At 41.1% G+C, this 21,354-nt stretch overlaps 1 protein-coding gene across 2 annotated transcripts in view; it reads right to left on the bottom strand.

Moving 5' to 3' along the window:
* Positions 1 to 1,709: 1,709 nt before the first annotated feature.
* The window catches only part of cd2ap (CD2-associated protein), a 128,749-nt gene continuing 109,104 nt past the window's right edge, over positions 1,710 to 21,354 (bottom strand). For both annotated transcript variants that reach the window (XM_034075865.2, XM_034075864.2), the window contains exons 16-19: positions 19,109 to 19,192; positions 13,388 to 13,590; positions 12,750 to 12,813; positions 1,710 to 4,448 (exon numbers count right to left, since the gene is read on the bottom strand). In XM_034075865.2, coding sequence (XP_033931756.1) covers positions 4,407 to 4,448; positions 12,750 to 12,813; positions 13,388 to 13,590; positions 19,109 to 19,192 — 393 coding nt within the window. In that variant the 3' untranslated portion in view covers positions 1,710 to 4,406. The remainder of the gene's footprint in view (positions 4,449 to 12,749; positions 12,814 to 13,387; positions 13,591 to 19,108; positions 19,193 to 21,354) is intronic.

The following is a 21,354-nucleotide window of genomic DNA, read 5'->3' as shown; positions in this document are numbered from 1 at the left end:
AAGCTGAAAATGGATCCGTCCAACAAACACAGGACTTTCCCCCAAGAGGCCGCTTTTTCGTGTCCTGTGTAAAACCAAAATCTGATGATGACTTTATACACCTTTTGAAGTTTGTAATACTCTTATCAACATATGAGTGGACAAATATGCTTTATGCAAATGTTTATTATCATTTGAACAATGACAAATATTCTCATGAATATTAAACGCAACAACCTCTGAACATTACAAATATTCGCCTCAATTCAACCTGGAACCTCTCTCATACAATAATACAATACAAAGTGTGTGTGTGTGTGTGTGTGTGTGTGTGTGTGTGTGTGTGTGTGTGTGTGTGTGTGTGTGTGTGTGTGTGTGTGTGTGTGTGTGTGTTCGTTGGAGCTATGTGCAACTCAAGGCATATGCTCGAACGGGAGCTGCCTGGACGCTGCAATCATGTTGCGCACACTATCCGTGCCGAGTGTGCTGACTTCTCCTACAATGTCCCACTGTCTGGCTTCTTGCATAAAGTCAAGTGCTCGGTGCAGTTGTCGGCGAAATGTCGCTCCTCTGTTTTCATTTAAACAGCTCCTTATATCCGTTAGCGCAGCTAGCTAGCACCAGATGCTAACAACAACAATACACGAGGTCTCTATCTCGCTCGGGCCACACATCCACACACCCTCCCGGTCCTCCCGATGGCCAGTCGGTGCCTGCCGGTGAGCGTGGAAGTGTGGCCTGCCACAAGCGGGCGGCAGGAGAGGGGCTGTCAGCATCAGCTTGTAGATGGTATTTTAAACTCGATGCGCTCTGAAACTACGGGGCGGCCGAGGGGAAAAAATACACATGCGTTAATCGCGTTAAAATAATTAGGGGCGTTAAAAAATGTTGCGTTAACGCGTTATTAACTTGACAGCCCTAGTAATAACTTATTTGTGTTTTACATAAAACCATGATCTATTCCTCATCTTAACCCTGTTATTTTCTTGCCTAAACCTAACCAAGGACTTGTTCCTGGGTAAATTACTAAGTTATGCTACGTTGGAAGCTTATTTTGAAGACTGTATGCATATATAAGGACCAACTATACCATTTTATTTGGATACAGATGTTTATTTGAAAAAGACTGAGCAAAACTGTTCCATCAAAAATAAGGGCATAATAGAGGCGCTTCATGTCTGTGTGTAAATAAGAGAAGACAACATAATTATAATTCATTATAGTTTTTGTTGAAATTATGAAAAAGACAATTTGAACATTTTCTTTTTTTATATTTGTGTCAGCATCAGAAGCAAGCTGCTGATGTCAGACTGTGTTCAATAAGAGGATTTTAAAAGCCCATGTATGCATTTGTTTGGCGCTCGTCACTGGTTTGAGGCTATACAGTTACAGTAGGGGAAGGGAAGTCAGAGAAATAGAACGGTTTAAACACAGGGTGTTGGTCATGAGGTCAGGGATGGAACATCGATTGGTTGGTAAATTGAAAGCACCCCCGTCTCCACCACAGTCCGATACATCGCCCAACCAAAACCTCAGAACATTTCACAGAGGCAACGCACCACCCACGACTCATTTCTCTGTGGGATGCATTTCCTCAGAAACTCAATATGTTCCACTCAATAATTCCAAGAATGTTTTTTAAGAGTTCGAGAATGACAAAGTCAGAAGGTTGTCTGTGAAGTATTTCAAGTGATGCACAATATAAGGGAAAGGAAGAAGCAACAAGTATGTGACAGTAAATAAAGATATTTATTCAATTTTGAAAAGAATCTCAGCTCATGCAAGGATACCGCTTTTGTAAACATATGTTATACATGTGCACATATTTCTTATTCTCTCTGGAATGTACAATATGTGGAAGCCGTATTACAGATATCATGTGATGAGCTATCACCCAAATCCCAGGTCCCCGTTTCCCAAATTGTGATTATTTCTTCCCCCAGACATATTTAAGAGCTGCTTCCTCAAACAGGAAGCGCTGTGCACGAGTGCCACGCTCATTAAGGTCAGATATACAGTATAAACTTGGTCAAAGCACTCTGGAGTCCAACATCATGGCCTCTGTTACACTTTGCGAGCATGCACACACACACATCAGACACGTGGAACAAAGCCTGAGGACGATTTAAAAGCAAAGTAACACTTATTTAAGACATTTGTGAGACATGTATAGATATATTTAAAAAAAGAAACATTACTTGTATAGAGGTTAAACGGCTCTACAACATTCCGATTCAGGACTGAAATGCTCCTCTAACCCATATAGACTCCAGAGGGTATTCCACTTGGTACTGCACTGGTGTCCTTAAAGTTTCTCAAAACTGAGATTGGCTCCGCGGTGAACCCTTACACTGGACTGCTTACTCTGATATTAAAACAGATAAGCATCCAGAAAGACAGAAGTAGTTATGTGGTGCAGAAACAAATTGGAATCACCATTTTTAATCAGTGTCCTGTAACTTTATTCATCTTAAAAGGGAGTTCTGTGTGGGATTTGAAGGTTTTAGAGTTTAGCGACTCCTAGTGGGGGTGTCTCTCTGGTAGAGTCTTTACTCTGAGCTTTGAGTGAAATGCTAACAAAGCAGTCAATGCTCCAAAGGTATGTTTTTTTTTAAAACTGCATGACAAATGGTTTTGTTTGTTATTTTTGAAACTGTAAAATCCTTATCAAAAATGTTTGTTAGACTTGTATTAACACAGATAATATTTGACATGTCAGACGAATAGCTGGCAGATTAGTTGCAACTTTTTTGTATTAATATCGGCTTTGAAGTCCAGTATCGTTCAGGAGTAAAGCTTACTTGCTAATGTTAACAGTGTTTACTAATTTGATTTAGCTCGTAAGCATGGTAACATTTGAAACACTGCTTCTGCCAGTCTGGCATTAAGTAACTCTTATATATTTTACACATTTGATAAATATTGGGCCGATGAAACTACTTTTCAATGGATAATGAGAACTTTGATATGTTATTGGTGTCCCACAAAGAAATGAAACCGGGGGATCACCAAGGATATATCCTCTGGGGGCCATGAATGTCTGTACCAAATGTATTTGCAATGTATATTATGTTAATAGACATATCCCAGGTGCTCTGACGGATAGCTTTTGCTAAAATGAAACAGATTTCACACGTCTTTCACCAGGATTGTCTCATTTTCTACATAGGAAATGTTTTGAAGCACAATGTAACCACATTAAAAAGGTACACATTAACTCTTTGCTCCTCAAACTGATAGGATAAGGAGTGCGAGTTAATTTCATTTTCATTCATTCATTATTGCTGCTCTCTGCTTCCAGTTAACGTGTGTAGTTGGAATGTGGGAAGATATGCAGACTACGGGGAGACATGTAGGATGTGATTAGATACTACAGGACAAAAGGTTCATTTGGAATCTGAGAGAGATTGGAGACAGAGGGGGAAGAGGGGGAAGAGGTAGAACGGGCCGTGGCAGGGATAAAAGGGACGATGGCTGGAATGAATAGCAGGTTGTGGAGATGATCATCACGAGGATAACTCATTTGATAAATGTGTTGGTCAGAAACCTTGATAATGGAAGAGTGCAGCCTCCTTTCTTCTTTTACGTTGTTTGCATGCAATATCTATCTGCATAAGCTGCAGAGCATAAATCTGGTTAGACTTCTGAGAACATTCCCAGCGATTTGTGTCAAAAATAGAAAAGCCCGGCACAGAAGAGGCTCTCTATACACTGTAGTATTTGACTGTAGGCATGTCAGTGGACTTAAAAAATATAGATATACAATATCATGCTGCAACATTTCCAGACACCATCATGGTATTTGTAAGCTCCAATTATAAACACTTTATATATATATTTTTTAAACAGGCACAGTAGTGTTACCCTGGATAGGAATGCTATATAAAATAAGAGCGCTGCAGGGTGGAGTACTGCTGATGGGCGCCGTGTAGGAAATAAAATAATAAGCGATCAAAATAACTGAAATCAATTTTAAAATCAACTATTTGTGCACCATTAAAAAAATTAGGAGGGGCAAACAAGCGACCCCTGTTTTATACAAAGTCAGTAGTACGAACCTCCACCCTGATGGAGGTCAAGGGACGCCGGAGTGACAGACAAAGAGCGGGAGAGTCCAGCGCAGTAGTTTGAAGTAAGGCCTCATTTTTTTTGTATCGGCAAAAAAAAGAAAAGAGAAACATATACATTTGTAACTAAATGACATCTAGCTTTCTTTATATGTGCAAAGTGTAAATCTTACAAATACGGGGATTTTATTTTCGTAGATCATTGAAAAAAAAAAGAAGGATTGTGCTCGGGGTGGTTCGTGTGATTCCCCACCCTCTCTCCGTCCATTCAGCAAACACCCGTCACCGCCCTGCTGCTCTCTGGTTGGTCGACAGGACACCAGCTGACCTTAAGGCTTGCTGTTGATAGGACCGAGGGCCTCACGTCGAGTGGGTGCTCCGCTTCAGTTTATCTATCTCCATCTGCGAGGACAAAATAAAATGATGCAGTTAGATTGTAGAACTGAAAAAAGTAGACCACCTCTGGAAGAATAATAGGAAGTTTAAAAAGTGCAACATTAGGTTGAGCCAGACATCATCCCCGCTGTGAGGCACAATGCTTGAGGTGTCCCGCTGTGAAAGGGATTTTTCAGTGGCAGTGATTAGAGGGATGACAATGGGGAGCCATGTGAGAGAGCTGGGCAGCAAATGTCTTCAAAAAGGATGTCAAATACAATCCTTAATATGGAAGAAGAAACTTGTTTTTGTCTCGCTTATATATATATATATATATATTATATATATTGCATACTTGTCCATATACTGTATGTTACCCCAAAAAAGCTTTTTTATTCAAACAGGGGCCATCTTGCAAGCTGAAATTGTGACGGCCATAACAAACTCGATGTATCCTCCAGCCCTAATAATACAGAATAAATAAACCTGGAGCTTTATGTCAAAGTGTTATGTTACACATGTATAGTACGCACCCCCAGTATTAAGAAACTGCTGGGTAATAATTTGCATATGTTGGGCAATTTGCAACATTAGCATACATGGTGTGAATTCAATCAATCAATCATTTTAAATCGTCTTGGCCGACTTGCTGAATCAATTTCTGACATGAAATGATCCTCCATGGCAGTTTTAACCAGGAAGTGGCCGTAGTCAAACTCCCATTGATCATTTTGATGATTCTTTTGGTCCATTTTGAAGTTCTAGACTAGAGGACGTTGGAACAACTGGATTGGACATACATCATATCTCATTTAAGGGCAAGCTTAGTTAAAAGTTGTAGGATACGTCTGAGTACAATTACCCAAACAATGCAGAACATCTTAACCTGTTAAACCCGAGCCTGTTTTTCAGGTTTCAGGCTCGAAAATGACATTCCCAGAACAAATGACCATATCTTCCCTTCTAAAAGGGTTAAATTAATAATCTTTGTTCTCAAAGTAATGATAAACCTGTGAGTTGGATTTAGAAAAGTCAGATTCAATATAGATGTTTTTTATTTTAAAGAAAATTCAGATTGAACATGGTAAAAAACTGTAAATTATAGTGTCCGTCCAAAAGATATTTTGTACTTATAGTGAAAACTAACCTTGGATGATGGGTTAGTAGACTAAAAGCTTTAGGAATCCAAAGTATAACATATAATAATTACCCTGTATCAATATTGATGCCAAACAAGTGATATTTGACCTTTTTAGACAGATTTAGCAAAAAACCTCTTCTGGGGCCATTTGGGTGGATTTTTCATATCTCTGGCCCCCCTTGCTGGATTTTGACATGTGACATCTCTTTCTGACCGTCAGAGCCAATGGAATCGAGGGGAACTCCCACATAGTCCTTATTTGGTAATGTGTGTGTGTGAGACTGCCGCATAGCCAAGACCGGAAGCAGCAGCCACTCTGGTGGCTACCATTAGCAGCTAACATTTCCGCTCTCCGATTTTTACATAAAAATGGATCATAAATTAAATAATTTTTGTATACAGAGACGTTAAAAACCTATGGATTCACCGATTCAGCCGCGTTTTTTCTTCTTTTAATGCCATTGCACACGTATTTTGATCAGATTGACAGCTACGGTAGGACGATCTCCCTAGAACAGCGGTCGGGAACCTATGGCTCTTCCGGTGACGGCATATGGCTCCCAGACAATTTAGAGTTGTAAAAAAAAAAAAAAAAAATCAGTTTGGAACTGATTTTAAAATACTTGTGATATTTCTTAATAATACTGTGTCATTTTAAAGTAAACAGAAATGAGTTTTGAAGATACATTTCACGGGTCACGGGTCACCCGTGGGTCGGGTCGGGAACCAATGGCTCGCGAGCATGTCCGGGTCATTGTAAAGGTGAAGAAATCAATTTTATCCGCTTCAACCCTTGTAACGGAAAAGATGGCGAAAAGAAAAAAAGACGATGATTACCGTGCATTCCAGGCTGCGTGGACAGAGGAATTTGCATTTGTGGAGAGAGCAGGATCTGCGGTATGTCTAATATGCAATGATAAAATTGCATCCATGAAACGGTCAAATATAAAGCGGCACTTCGATACGCACCATGCTTCATTTGCATCGAAACATTCAGCGGGGGACAGCAGGAAAAGGGCATGTGAGGAGCTACAGCGGAGACTGCAGACGAGTCAGCAGCAATTACGTGTGTGGACCAAGCAAGGTGACGGGAATTCCGCTAGCTTTGCGGGTGCTTTGGCAATAGTAAGGAATGGAAAGCCATTCACAGATGGCGAGTATGCCAAAACATTCATGCTTGATGTGGCCAATGAACTGTTTGATGACTTCCCAAATAAAGACAAGATAATCAAACGAATAAAAGACATGCCCCTGTCAGCAAGAACTGTGCACGATCGTAGCATCATGATGGCAAATCAAGTCGAGGAAACACAAATTAAGGACATAAACGCCGGGACATACTTTTCTCTCGCGTTAGATGAGTCAACAGACGATAGCCATCTATCTCAGTGCAGTATAATTGCCAGGTATGCTGCAGGTGACACACTGCGTGAGGAAAGCTGGGCTGTTTTGCCAATGAAAGGGACAACAAGAGGAGAGGATTTATTCACGTCTTTTATGGAGTTTGCTAAAGAAAAAAAACTACCGATGGATAAACTTATTTCTGTCTGTACTGATGGTGCACCCTGTATGTTGATTTGTAGCGCTTCTCCGTGAACATGAAAAGAGAGCCATCCTAAGTTTTCATTGCATCCTGCACCAGGAGGCGCTTTGCGCTCAGACGTGTGGCCAGGAGCTTGGTGAGGTGATGTCGCTGGTCATTCGAGTGGTCAACTTTATTGTTGCCCGAGCTTTAAATGATCGCCAGTTTAAAGCTCTGTTAGAAGAAGTTGGGAATCATTATCCCGGTCTGCTTTTACACAGCAACGTGCGTTGGTTATCAAGGGGAAAGGTGCTCAGCCGTTTAGCAGCTTGCCTGAGTGAAATCCGGACTTTTCTTGAAATGAAAGGCGTCAAGCATCCTGAGCTAGACAACACTGACTGGCTCCTGCAGTTTCACTATCTCGTGGACATAACTGGCCATCTGAACCAGCTCAATGTGAAAATGCAAGGTATTGGAAATACAATCTCATCCCTTCAACAGCAGTGTTTGCATTTGAAAGCAAGCTGGAAGTCTTTCTCAGGGACATTGAAACAGGTCGTCTTCTGCACTTTGAAAGACTGCAACAATTTAGAGATGCATGCTTAGTAAGTGACTCCACTCAACATCTGGATCTCCTGCAGCTAGCTGGCTTTACGTCCAATCTCCTGCAGTCATTCAAAGCACGTTTTGGAGAACTTCGTGCGCGCACTGGTCTTTTCAAGTTCATCACTCATCCACATGAGTGTGCAGTGGACAAAATCGACCTGACATGCATCCCCGGGGTCTCTATCGGAGACTTTGAGCTGGAAGTTGCTGACCTGAAGGCATCAGACATGTGGATGAGTAAGTTCATGTCACTTAATGGAGAGTTGGAAAGTCTTACGCGACAGCGAGCAGAGCTGGCGAGGGAACACAAGTGGACAGAAATAAAAAATCTTCAACTTGAAGACCAGCTGATTCTTAAAACTTGGAACGAGCTTCCTGTGACATACCACACAATGCAGCGTGTGAGTATTGCCGTATTGACCATGTTTGGCTCTACATACTGTATGCATGTGAGCAGTCATTCTCGCATATGAGGAACATTAAGACCAACCTACGCTCACGTTTAACTGATGGAAGCCTCAACGCCTGCATGAAGCTCAACCTCACCACGTATGAACCAGACTACAAGGCCATCAGCAAAACCATGCAGCACCAGAAGTCGCATTAAAAGTAAGACATATTTAATTTATTATACGTTAAAAATACTATATGGCTCTCAATGAAATATATTTAGAAATATTTGGCTTTTATGGCTCTCCCAGTCAAAAAGGTTCCTGACCCCTGCCCTAGAAGCTCCGTAAAGGTACGTGTTGTGATGTCTGTGTTTGCTTCCCCTGTCCGAGTCCGGATCACTCAGTGATGATACTATATACCTAAATAATCTGTGGAACCTCAGCTTTAATCGGATATCTTGTATGTGCAGCTACGACAAGTAATAAGGGTACTTTTATCTTGAGTTCTGTGCCAATGTGCGTTAGCATCTTTCGCTCAGGGGTCATTTAGATGCTTCTTATGAGACTTGTGTTTTGTTTTGGTAAAAATGGTTTACATCGTCAGTTAGCTGAGATTATTCCCGTTAATCTGGTATAACACATTAATAGGTTCTTAAATATTAAGATCCCCTGAGACCCAGTGTCGTGGAAAAAAAAAACAGGGTCCCCGCCGGTTTAACATATGTATTTACAGACCAATTAAATGCTAGGATAAGCTAACTATCTCCTGGGTCCAGTTCATTGCCCAGCTATTAGAGTCGTAATGATCTCCTCATCAACTCTTTGCAAAAAAATAATAGAACTTTTCCCTTACATTAAGATGACAATATTAGATTTAATTGATTGATCCCAATTCGTTTTTTTCCTAAATTGGGATCAATAAAGTAAATCTTATCTTAAACAAACTGAGTTGATGAAGTTTGTTGTGACTCATGTCGTGAGGGTAAACTGGACCCAGGAGACAGTGAGATCAGCTCAGCATTAAGACTGGAAACAAGGGAAACATTCACTTTTCTCTGCCCAAAGGTTACATCAAAAATTCAGATAAATCAAACAAGACGTCATGTTTTTATTGTGAGCTTTAGAGGCAAGGGTAGGATTATATTGGGACATTTGTGATGTAGCCAGACTAACTTCTTTCCTGTCTTTCATGTATATGCTAAGTCTAACTGCAGGTCCGCTGCAACTCTGACTACTTTTCAATCTAGACTAAAGACTTTTCTTTTTGCTGCTGCTTTTAATTGAACTATTCACATCTTAAACGGCACTAACTTTTATCCATGTATTTTTTCGTTTAATGTTTATTTTATTATCTTTTCTTTTTAATGACTGATTTTAAATGCCGTTTTTTGTAAAGCACTTTGAATTGCCTTGTGTTGAAAGGTGCTATATAAATAACAGGCATGAAAACCGGTCAGGGGTGAAAAAGGTGAGAAGGATATTATCCCTCTAGGGGGGTCCGGGGGCATGCTCCCCCGGAAGAACATTTTGAATATTCCATATTTTAAAGCATCAATCTGATGCATTTTGAGATGCATTTTTTTGCCAACCTGGGGAGAGCTGGAGAAACTTAACTTCAGCCATGAGTCAAAAATATTATGACCTCCTTACTAAGTATTAAACTTGCCTTGCCTTGCCTTAAGTGAAGGGTGAGAAACTCATATTCATTCATACGATCTGAAGAGGGCTGAATATATATATAAATATCCTTTAAACAGCAACACCTCTGAAGAACACTCAAATATGTTCAACACTATTGAACAAAACAGATGAAAGACAATTAATGAGATCTCTGGCAATACGTCTCAGTTTGTCTACTTAATGTCATTACGTGTGCATCGCAGTGAAACGATTAGAGTGGACCAACAAAGGCACAAAATATATAATATAAAAATGAATAAAGAAATATTATTTTACTTTTGAATGGTTTGAACGATCCGATTCAGATGTTCTTGAATTTGTTTTGTTATGCTACACAGAAAAGCTATTGAAGAAGCAGGTTGAGTCAAACATTCGAAAAGACGACTTCTCTTGGATGATTTTCAAAGTCATCCAGTGGGTCTATGTTCGACACAGCTCTACTAAGCTAACCAACTTTCGCCGCTGGCAAAATGTCCTACTATTTATTTAAAATAAAAAATCCAAAACATTATGGACTAACGGAAAAGACTCAAAAGGCAGTTACAGGCATTCCAGACTTAATGCAAACTTGAAGCCAACAGAAGAAGAAGCTTTACGAGATAAATAATCCAATGTTGCGTTCCTGTAATTACTTCGACAACAACAACAACTGCTGCATCGGAAATATCTGAATGGGAAGAGGAAAGCTCGAAATCCTGAGAACAATATATGTGATGGCAATCTCTCCTCAGCTTTTTCTATCCCTGGTTTGCTCTCTTTCTATGTGTGGAAGTAGAAGAGAACCGTAGGGGGTCAAACTAATCTGCATTTATGGTTCCATGTGTGCGGAATATATGCCATGGGTTTGCTCTGTGATGTGATGTTTATCGGTGCCATGCTGGGAAGGGCCGGGCCGTGTAATGTGGGTTTAAAGAAAACGTGGATTGGATGTTCCTCTACTTTCTTGTCATAATATGTTACAACATTGGTAATAAAACAGTTAAAATGGTGCCTTCAGGCGCAATACGATACATTCAATTGACTCATCAGGTGGTCCCTTCAGGCGCAATACGATACGTTCAATTGACTCATCAGGTGGTGCCTTCAGGCGCAATACGATACGTTCAATTGACTCATCAGATGGTCCCTTCAGGCGCAATACGATACGTTCAATTAACTCATCAGGTGGTCCCTTCAGGCGCAATACGATACGTTCAATTGACTCATCAGGTGGTCCCTTCAGGCGCAATACGATACGTTCAATTGACTCATCAGGTGGTGCCTTCAGGCGCAATACGATACGTTCAATTGATTCATCAGATGGTCCCTTCAGGCGCAATACGATACGTTCAATTGACTCATCAGGTGGTGCCTTCAGGCGCAATACGATACGTTCAATTGACTCATCAGGTGGTGCCTTCAGGCGCAATACGATACGTTCAATTGACTCATCAGGTGGTCCCCTCAGGCGCAATACGATACGTTCAATTGACTCATCAGGTGGTGCCTTCAGGCGCAATACGATACGTTCAATTGACTCATCAGGTGGTCCCTTCAGGCGCAATACGATACGTTCAATTGACTCATCAGGTGGTGCCTTCAGGCGCAATACGATACGTTCAATTGACTCATCAGGTGGTCCCTTCAGGCGCAATACGATACGTTCAATTGACTCATCAGGTGGTGCCTTCAGGCGCAATACGATACGTTCAATTGACTCATCAGGTGGTCCCTTTGCTGTTGTTTCCAAATTGTGAGTAATTAAACTTTTATAAATCAAGATTTCAATAAATCTAAAACTGAATCCCCACAATGTCTGTTTAGCAGCTGTACTCAGCAGATAGTCTGGCAAGTTGTCATGTCGGATGGAGAACTGTCAAAACGCAACTCAACAACATGCCTACTCCTCTTAAACCACTACAACCCTAGTTTGTAAGTTTACATTTCATCTAAGAAAAGTCTTAAGTTAAGGTGGAACTAAGCATGAGGACATCAGTTTGTTTTAAGGGTTATTTTTTAAATTCTGGAAATCATCTTCAGGGCAACAGAAGAGATGTCTTACTTCTGAGAGTAAGGCATTATGGTCGAGGAAAGCTGTGGTTCATCCCTTCAATCATCGACAAACTTCCGACTGCGAATAGGCACATGCCTTTTAGACTAAGTGTAGACTAAATCTTTTCATAAAGGCTACACGTTCTGTAGTTTACTATTAAAGGGTATCCGTTATGCTCACAAGGTATCTACAAAGGTGATACCAAAGAGATGTGAGGGGAAAAGCTTTACGGATTTACAAGATTTAAGAAAAGTAGTCCTCGACTTAAAGAGCACACATTCTGAGAGGAACTCTTGTCTGGAGGGAACACAGGGATGTCAGCCTTTGCAGACCATTGACATGCACACAAACATATAGAACCTAACAGAGCCTCTTTAATGCTGGGGTCTGATGTACATGTCACAGCACATCGAGCTAAGCTTTTGACCATCCTTACGCCGTGCTCATTACGGAGGTCTCTTCAGCCTTTACTGCTGCAATTAACTGTTGCTTAGTAAACAATAGTCACAGCTGTATAGTCATTCATTTAGTTAATTATCTAAATATGTTATGAAACCCTTTCAAATGGTTGAAACAATAACTGAAATAGGCTGTCTTCAGGTTTTTCTTTGTCGTGTTAAATTTGTAAGTAGACATTATAGTATTCTATAACATGATCTAATTTGACCAACTGTAAGTTAACTAGCTTTCAAATAAAGATTCTTGTTCTCTACCGACAGCTTGGTGTGACTATTTGTCACAGCTAGCTTAGATACCGCGTCATCTCATTACTGACCTCTCTGCAGCTTGACTGCTGCAATTAACGGCCTGTAAAAGAATCACTCGTGCGGTAACTCTGGTTGCGTCAGTTGTGTGCACACAAGTCAGTGTTCTGCCCTTCATCCATAGCTGGCTGTCTGATGAGGCTAATGAGTGTGGACAGCCCAGCATGTGTTGCTATGGGGATCAATGTTACCTGCAGAGCCATGCGCTTCAGCTTCTCCTCATCCAGCTCCCCTCGGAGCTCCGCTATCTCTTTCCTGGAAATAAACGCAGGCATTGACAAGCGTCAGCATGTAGGCAGCATACATACAATATCAAAGTCACGATCTGTGCCCTGCTCGACGCGTTTCGATACAACATGTAAATAAAGCTTAAGCACTGCAAGCTGAAGGTTTCCTAGCACAACCAAAGTATTATCATAAAGCACTGCATGCTAAGTCCCTTCACTCAATGTATGGTTTATCCTCAGGGACCAACATTCAGCTTAATCTGCAAATGTTCATTCTTTGAAAAAGCCTAAATCTGTTTCTAATGAAAGATAACATTATGAGATATAATTATGTATATGGTTCTAAGTAAACAACATCTGATGTTGTGGGATACGGGGGAATGTCGGTTGGAAAATGCTGTAGGGAAGGCATTTACATGACTGACAGAATTGTAAATCATGGGTTATGCAGAGTGGAGAATTGCATAATGTGTCAACACGGATATTAAGTATTTTTCCCCGTAAGCTACATTATAGAAAGAAGCATATTTCTACACGCATGGGTCGCTGCGTGACACATTCGTTATTCTTATGAAGCGTATTCATGTGTTGAGTGTTATTACATTTGCTGGGCCTTGAGCAGCTCCACAGACAGCAGCAGCTCCTTCATCTGGCTCCTCAGCTCCTCCAGCTGGGAGCCCGGCTCCTCGGGCTCCAGCCGGGCCCTGCTGCCCTGAGAGGTGCTGCTGGCGCTGGGCTGGGCCTCGCTGCTGGGCACGCTGGGTTTGTGGGGCGGCGGTGACTGGGATCTGGTGTTCGTGGAAGGCTAGGAAGAAAAATCCTGAGTTAGAAAGTGGAAGCTGTCGAATAGGATTTTACTTTGTAAAATGTCTCCTTTAGCTGAGGATACACTGGACCATCCTTTCCGGAAGGGAAGGAGATATTGCGGCCGCACCATTTAACGTGACAAAGGATCCGATTTGTTAAGAAAACACTTCATAAGTGACGGTGTGTATCAAGCGTTCCCCTCGCTGCACATTATCCTGCTGATAAAGCAGCTACATACGAAATAAACCAAAGGCTTGACCCACAATATTGATAGGAAAACGACCCTAATGATTCAAAAAGGATCGTTCAAAAATAGTCTGTTCCACGGCCAGCAGCTGGAACTGCAGCCACAGCAAAGTAACCTAAATGATGCCAGCACAGTTGGAGGGTTTTTGTAGCTGTCCAGGTCTGTTCGCCTTTTCCTTTCTGTTAACTACTGCCAGAGCCCACGCTGTGATCCCTTTGTGTTTACTTCCTGTCTTCTTTTCTTTTCTCTGACGCTCAGCACTCTGTACTTTAACCTCTTTCCTTTTCTTGCTCTCTTTTCACTTCTTTGCTGGGTGGACAGGAGGGAGAGGGAGAGTCGTCCATTTACAGAAAGTTGCAGATTTCCCACGGCAGAGAGTTTGGCACATTAGAAATATTGTGTATCGGATTATTTTAACACCACGTCTGTCTTTTCCTAAATCCTGATGAACTCTCCTTCACATGTTTCCGCAAAGACAATTGGTTACGAAAAGACACAAGACCTGATTGTTTGACCATTCAACTGCAGCCAGGGATTTGCTAAATGTGTAAAACAGTGCTGTCGGTATGAACAGAAAGATATCACCTAAACTGGTCACGGATCTGGTGAATGGGGCCTTACGAGTAACATTATTCTCAAACATGCTCAGCGATGCTTTGTGCAGGGCCTTGTGGTCTGCGTGGCCTAAACAAAGACATGTTTCAACATCTCTGTCAAAGCACTGCCTTACTTGTTTGCATACTGAACCCTCCAGGAGCATTACCTTCGACATCCAACTACCATGAAAGGGATATCGATTGGTTTCAGTGCATATTCCTGTTTCTTTGATCTATCCTGTGCTGCACATTCTGACGATGTGTTTAAAGCCTTAATGACATGCATCGTGTGCCTGTTGTGCACAAATGCTTCTCGGAAATGTAAAAAAACTCAACTGACATAAAGAAATGCTAAGCCCTGCGAAGGTTGTTTCGTAAGTCAGCACTTTTCATTACAGAAATCTCCCGCTGGCTTCTTATGGGGAACAAATCAGGCTATGAATCGTTTCAAGTGTGACTCCCACATGATGGGTGCTGCGTCACATGCCTCGGTACACACTCTCTGTTAAAGGACACAAGGGGGAAATGATGTTGGTACAGAGAAAACAAGGGGTGAAGGACATGGAGCAATCAGTCCCTGCAGTCAACATGTGGAAGTGTCCTTGGGAAAGATATGTCACCCTTAATGTCTACGTGTTATAAGTGTATGCAGGTCGCTTTGGATACAAAGGACCATGTAAAAAGTAATGCTTGTTCTTCGCAAATAAAAAATGCCCAAAGCTTTTAACTTCTTTCATAGCTTAGTTGAATACCTGATTTTGATTGGACAATCAAGAGGTAGTTAGTTCTCGCTAACAGTCGTCTTCTTCTTAGGAGAGCAGACTGTTGCTAAGGAGGATCGAGGAAATATGTGCAGTCATATCAATCCACAGAAAGAAGTCCGGTGAGTTTAACGTCAGCCGTGGACGCAAATCATTCGTTTCCATACGTCAGACATTTGCTTGAAGCAAAGAGGTTAAAAGACAGAGCGCTGGACGTCAGAGAAATCAGCAGGAGAAGTCAGACAGGAAGTGAACACTAACTGGAACACAGTATGGGCTCTGCAGTGTTTAAAGACGGGTTGATCAAATACAGAATGTGAACAGACTTGGTCAGTTCTGCCGTCTTTTTAAGTCACGTTGCTGTTCCGCAGTCCCAGCCAGTGGAATGGAATGGATTTGTTCTTAGTGGAAGCTATAAGATCATTTTTAAATGATCATTATCCCTAACTTAGCCGTCCGATTATCCTAATTGAGATCGTCTTTGCACGACACGATCCTTTTCTCTTATCATGCTAAGTCAAAGGGAAGGAACACATTTTGAGAGTCAGCTTTCAAAACGGCACCCGATTCATTTATCAGTTTTACTCTGATCGGTTATACTGAGGGGGGGGGGGGGTCTCTTAAGGACCATAGTAGGAATGATAACTGTCAGTAACATCAACATGTGATGTTTTCAGACATGAAATAATTAGTTACGCAGTATACCTTTAGTTTCTTTACTTTTGGTTTTTCCTTTATCTCGACACACACCTGTAGCTGTAGCGCGTCGGCAGCAGGTGGATCCCACGGTCAGTGAGAGCTCGAGGAGGAGGACAGGCAGAGGCCATGTCCTGTCATTTCACAGTAAGTCTGAGCTGCTCTGTCTGTCTCTACGTGTGTGTGTGTGTGTGTGTGTGTGTGTGTGTGTGTGTGTGTGTGTGTGTGTGTGTGTGTGTGTGTGTGTGTGTGTGTGTGTGTGTGTGTGTGTGTGTGTGTGTGTGTGTGTGTGTGTGTGTGTGTGTGTGTATGTGTTTAACAATAGGATGGTCTGATGATCTGAACAGCCAGGTCTCATTTGTCTCGGCTTACCATGACCAATCCACACTAGATAACATCGAGAACAATGATTGTAAAGCAGAAGGGAAGAACAGCAGGTGGTGGTGCTCCGTCAGCAAGGACATTGGTGGCGGTCAATATGTCCAGGAAGAGAATAATGGAAGGGATCTGTTTGCTTATAAATGGCTCATAGGAAGGATGTATACAGAATGACCGCAGCCAAAACACAAAACAATTATTTCCGCTCAGTTTCAGTCCTACATATATTCTCAGATAAATGTGGCTGCACATCTGTGTTTTAATTCTGTTCCGAGAGAAAATATCTCTGACCATTGAATAATGAAACCCTCCATCACTGTGAAGTTCTTTCATCAGTGATGGCATCTCGTTGCTTAAGAGGGGCTTGAGCCGAGTCTTTTTTTAATACGCTTCAAATTGCGCATTAGGGTAAATATTTTTACTAAATGTACAACTGGAAAGGTTTAGATTTTCTTGACTTCCATAGATGTTTCCGGTCAGTGTCCGGTAACCGATGCTAACTTTTGTAAATGTCGTAAATACACTAGCCTTGTAAGTTGAACAAACAAAAATCAAATGTATATGTTTTGGTAACAATTATTTCTGAGGGCCTACTGTTTTTAACTAACTTTGACTTGAATCCAGGATTATAATGACAATATTCTCGATGAAAAAACGAATTCTCACGTCTTTGACATGTGAGAAAATGGCAAGAATATTTTAAAGCCCAAGCTCAAAATAAGCGGTCTAAACCAAACCTATTCAGTTAACTACCAAACACCTGCAAAGCACCTCCATGTGTTTGGTCCTCACCACAATATGCATTCACCTATTATTTCTTAAACTTGAAATCTCTTGTCCACAGATGGGTATTCAATGTGTGACACTGTCGGCCTCCCCTCAGACAAAGCTTATACACATCGGAATCATCTTCTAACTGAATCTCACACATGTATGCTATTCTATGCCATATTCATCTGATCACTAATGCAATATTGTTCTTTTTACCTCCAGTTGCTGTTTGAGCCCCCCGGGGAAGAGAGCCTCAGAGTGGATTGAACCTCTGGTCTGCAATACTTCATGTAACTGTGCACAATATTATCCTAACACCAAGAGCTAGAGAAGTTGTTCTGCTGGGAAATCAAACCCACGCACTTCATCTTTCTCAAGTGGCTTGGCAACTTGGCTTTTTACCTAGCTACATGTTTTCATCTTTAGAATGACTTCACTGCTGTTATGAAGTAGAGCAATTAGAATCAACATACAAGCTGCAACATGTCTTGTGATATAACCGTTCTACCTCAGTATCTGCAGATTTACAGTTTCAACAAATAATTCAATGGTACTAGTCGCCTAGTGCACACACTGTACACGGTTCATCTGGGTTTAGATACTTGCATCCCAACCGGAAAGCCTTTGCGTCACAAGGTTAATGGTGAGGCCCAGAATGAAATCCTGTTTGAGCGGAACATGCAGGTCAGACAGGATTTAACATCACTGCTGTGTGTAGGGATATGAGCACAGGAGGCACACAGTAAATGTGGCCATGTTGTACTTGCACAAGATTGGACTATAGAAACAAGTTGATATAGCTTCAATAGACGTACATATTGCCAGGAACAGATAGACACTAGACTATCTCTAATTGGAATCATTAGAGCTGAATCCAGAATCCATCAGACAGTATTGCCCTGACTCTGATCGAAAACATGTAAATCCCTCTGTCATGTTGTTTGGTCAAAAGTCATTTCCTCGAAGCACGATTTGTATTGTATTAAGAAGTGGGCTGAATAAACTATTCAGAACCCGCCCCTCTTACGGACTGAGGATTCTCTGCAGAGCTTAATTAAAACAGCCCTTGATTGAGCCGGCACCAGACTCATTCACTTAAATGTTAAGAACCAGATAGGCTTTATGTATTATTCCATACGAGAATATGAAAGCCTTAAACTTAGGAAATTGTTCATCTTAAGAAGTAGTTTGTGTAAGATTTATTATTTATATCTCTGCTGTATGCACTTGTCTATCGACAGAAACCGAACTGAAATTATTTTCAAAAATCTACCTGCCTTGATGATGTCATTCTTAAATATAAATACACTTTATTTTCAAATAAAAAAATAGTGTCAGATAAGATTTGAAAGTAATTTTTCCAGTTGCAGACATTGAAATCTTTTGGATATGTTGACTGGCACAAATGTTCAGATGCTAATCCAGAGTTATTTTTCTTCTCCAATCATGTCACTGAACCACGACCAACAGATGGGACTGGAGGCTGAACTCAGGTGGGCGTGCTCTACTTTTCTTATAGTCCGGTCGTTTTAGTTTCATGCGCCACTGAGAAACGTTCATAAGAACGATCAGGGCCCAGCCTCCAACGCTGGATCCAGTTCTCTTTATACATCCATTAACATCTACTAAAAGTGATTGATAGTAAAAGTGTCTGTAAAAGACCTTCAGAGAGATAGAACATTTGTCTTCAAGTTTTTCTTTCCCCGATCTGTTAGTTATTGTGTCAAACCAAGCATGAAAACAGTCTGAGCCCCTCGGGGCACAAACCAACACTTTCAGTGGGATTACTTTGGGGTGCACAATTCCCAAATGACATTGAAACCCTGGTCTGTGGCCGCTGTCGGCACCACTCGTCACTTGAACGATTTAAAAATGGTTGTTGGGTTTATCATGATGTTGAAAGTAAGTGATCAGTGTTTGATTGTGGACGGGATAAGATGTTCTCTTCTGGAGGGTAAGTGCTCCAACCAAGAGGGACAATACTGAGAAACTTCTGCACCCATATGATGCCTTTTGGAGTGTTCGTCACCTGTCCTTTCATTGGTGAATAACAGTGTTATAAGTTACCTTTCTGGTGTCTGTTAGCTTTGGTTTGGCAGCATCTTCTTCATCAACCTTGAATAACTTCTCCACGCTCAATTCCTTGGTGGGCTGCAAAGGAAAAAGATGTTCATGATTAAAGATTTCATATTTTTCTTTTTGTTCACAGCTTGGTGACCGGGTGACTTGAGTCATGAAAGTGATTCTTAGGGGAAAGGCCTATTCCCAGTGGCAGGCGTTTGAAGGAGTGCAGCGGAGTGATGCCTGCTCTGAGGAGGAGGGCAGGCGATGGGACTGTGGGACAGTGTTCATTTCGTCAACGAAAACTATGAAGAAAAATGTTCGTCAACGACCTATTTTACATGACTAAGACGAGACGATGACGAGCTAAACATAGATTCTTGATAACAAAAACTATGACGAAATGTATATTTAGTTTTCGTTGACGAAACGGGACTAAGGTATTAATGGTGGACTATCGGACATTCAAAATGCAGCATATTTCCCCCCAAGTGTCCGTCTTGTCTGTCAAAATGCATCTTAGGTTTCTAACTTACAATATCATTATTTCCGCTCTTCACTCCAGAAGAGCGATCTCCCTGCTCTGTGTGCGGGGGGGCGGGGCCTAACAGACACGCTGCAGCGGACACAGAGATCTGCCGGGGACGGAGCGTTCAGAGAGTATAGAGACACTCTACAAGGCTCGATGTGGACAAGGCTCGATGTGGACAAGGCTTGATGTGGACAAGGCTCGATGTGGACAAGGCTCGATGTGGACAAGGCTCGATGTGGACAAGGCTCGATGTGGACAAAGCTCGATGTGGACAAAGCTCGTTTGCCATTAGTGTTTTCGTGTTAGCGCGTTGACACGAGTAGAGCAGTCTGTCCAAACAGCCGGCCAAAAGGCGTCGTATTCAGTCGGAGAAATGCACAATTTGTTGTCACATCAGGTGCGTTGAGGTGGGAGAAGTACTCAGATCTTAAGTAAAAAAATACCAGAGTGTAGGAATACTCAGTTACAGTCAAATTACTGCATTCAAAATGTTCCTCAAGTAAAAGTAGAAAAGTATTCTCATCCAAATATAGTTAGAGTAGCGACAGTAAAAGTAGTCGTTGTGCAGATTGGTCCATTTCAGAATAATATATGATATGTTTTATAATGATTGATCATGAAAGTGTTCTCAAAGCTGGTGAAGGTGCAGCTAGTCTGAAGTACTTTGTATACTGCAGGGTAGCTGGTGGATTTACTCCAGGTGGAACTAAAGTCTGATTCAACACTTGATTAGATTTCACATCATTCATCCTGATCTGTGAAGTAACTAAAGGTGTTAAATACATGTAGGCGAGGAAAAGTAGACAATTAACTCTGAACTGGAGTAAATACTCCAGTAAAGTAGAAGTACCTCAACATTTTACTCAAGTACAGTACAATATAATAACATAATTATATATATTTTATTTTTTTCACATGTAAATAAAGCAATTAATTCGGTTAACAATTTGTTTAGTTTTTCCCTAATAACGAAAAGTAAATACAAGAATACCGTTAAAGTACCGAATCGATAAGCAGCATCGATAAGACTAGTAGTACCGTAGAAAACCTTAACGATACCCATCCCTAGATATTACACAAGTAAAGTGTTAAGAGAGTGAAAAGTTGCTTTACGAATTTCAACACTTGATGCCGTCACCTTGATTCCAATGTCAGAAACCTGTATTGGTTTAAAGAGAGAAAACACTATTTGGCTAGAAGTTGACTAAAATGTAATTTTTCATCGACTAAAAGTTGCCTAAAACGTTTTGAGTTTTCGTCGACGAAAACTAGACTAAAACTATGAAGGATCAAAATGAATAAAATGTGACTAAAACTAATAACCATTTTCGTCTAAAGACTAAGCCTAAATCAAAAATAGCTGCCAAAAGGAACACTGCTGTGTGAGGACGTGGAAGGAGAGTGAGTGTGAGGTGAAGGGATGTGACCGGTTACAGAGAGCCGAGGGACCTCAATGTAAAAGGAAATCCATGGGGAGGAAGAACAATTTCAGAAGACAAAAAAAAGGGATCAGATATAAAAAAGGAACAATATGAAGCCTAAACCTTTTTACAAATGGACGCTGCAATCTGAAAAAAAAGGATTATAAGCATAAGCATAAAATATGAAATAATGCATTTCATTTATTATTTTGTATAGGCACTCAAGTTCGCCGTACAATATACAAAAACACAAAACTCAAAACAAAACACTAGCAGAAAAACAAGACGATATAACCAAT

Source organism: Pseudochaenichthys georgianus, chromosome 24 (assembly GCF_902827115.2).
Source record: "Pseudochaenichthys georgianus chromosome 24, fPseGeo1.2, whole genome shotgun sequence".
In the NCBI taxonomy this organism is placed as follows: domain Eukaryota; kingdom Metazoa; phylum Chordata; class Actinopteri; order Perciformes; family Channichthyidae; genus Pseudochaenichthys; species Pseudochaenichthys georgianus.
The sequence above is the reverse complement of the archived record's forward strand: the minus strand, read 5'-3'. Positions and strand labels throughout refer to the sequence as shown.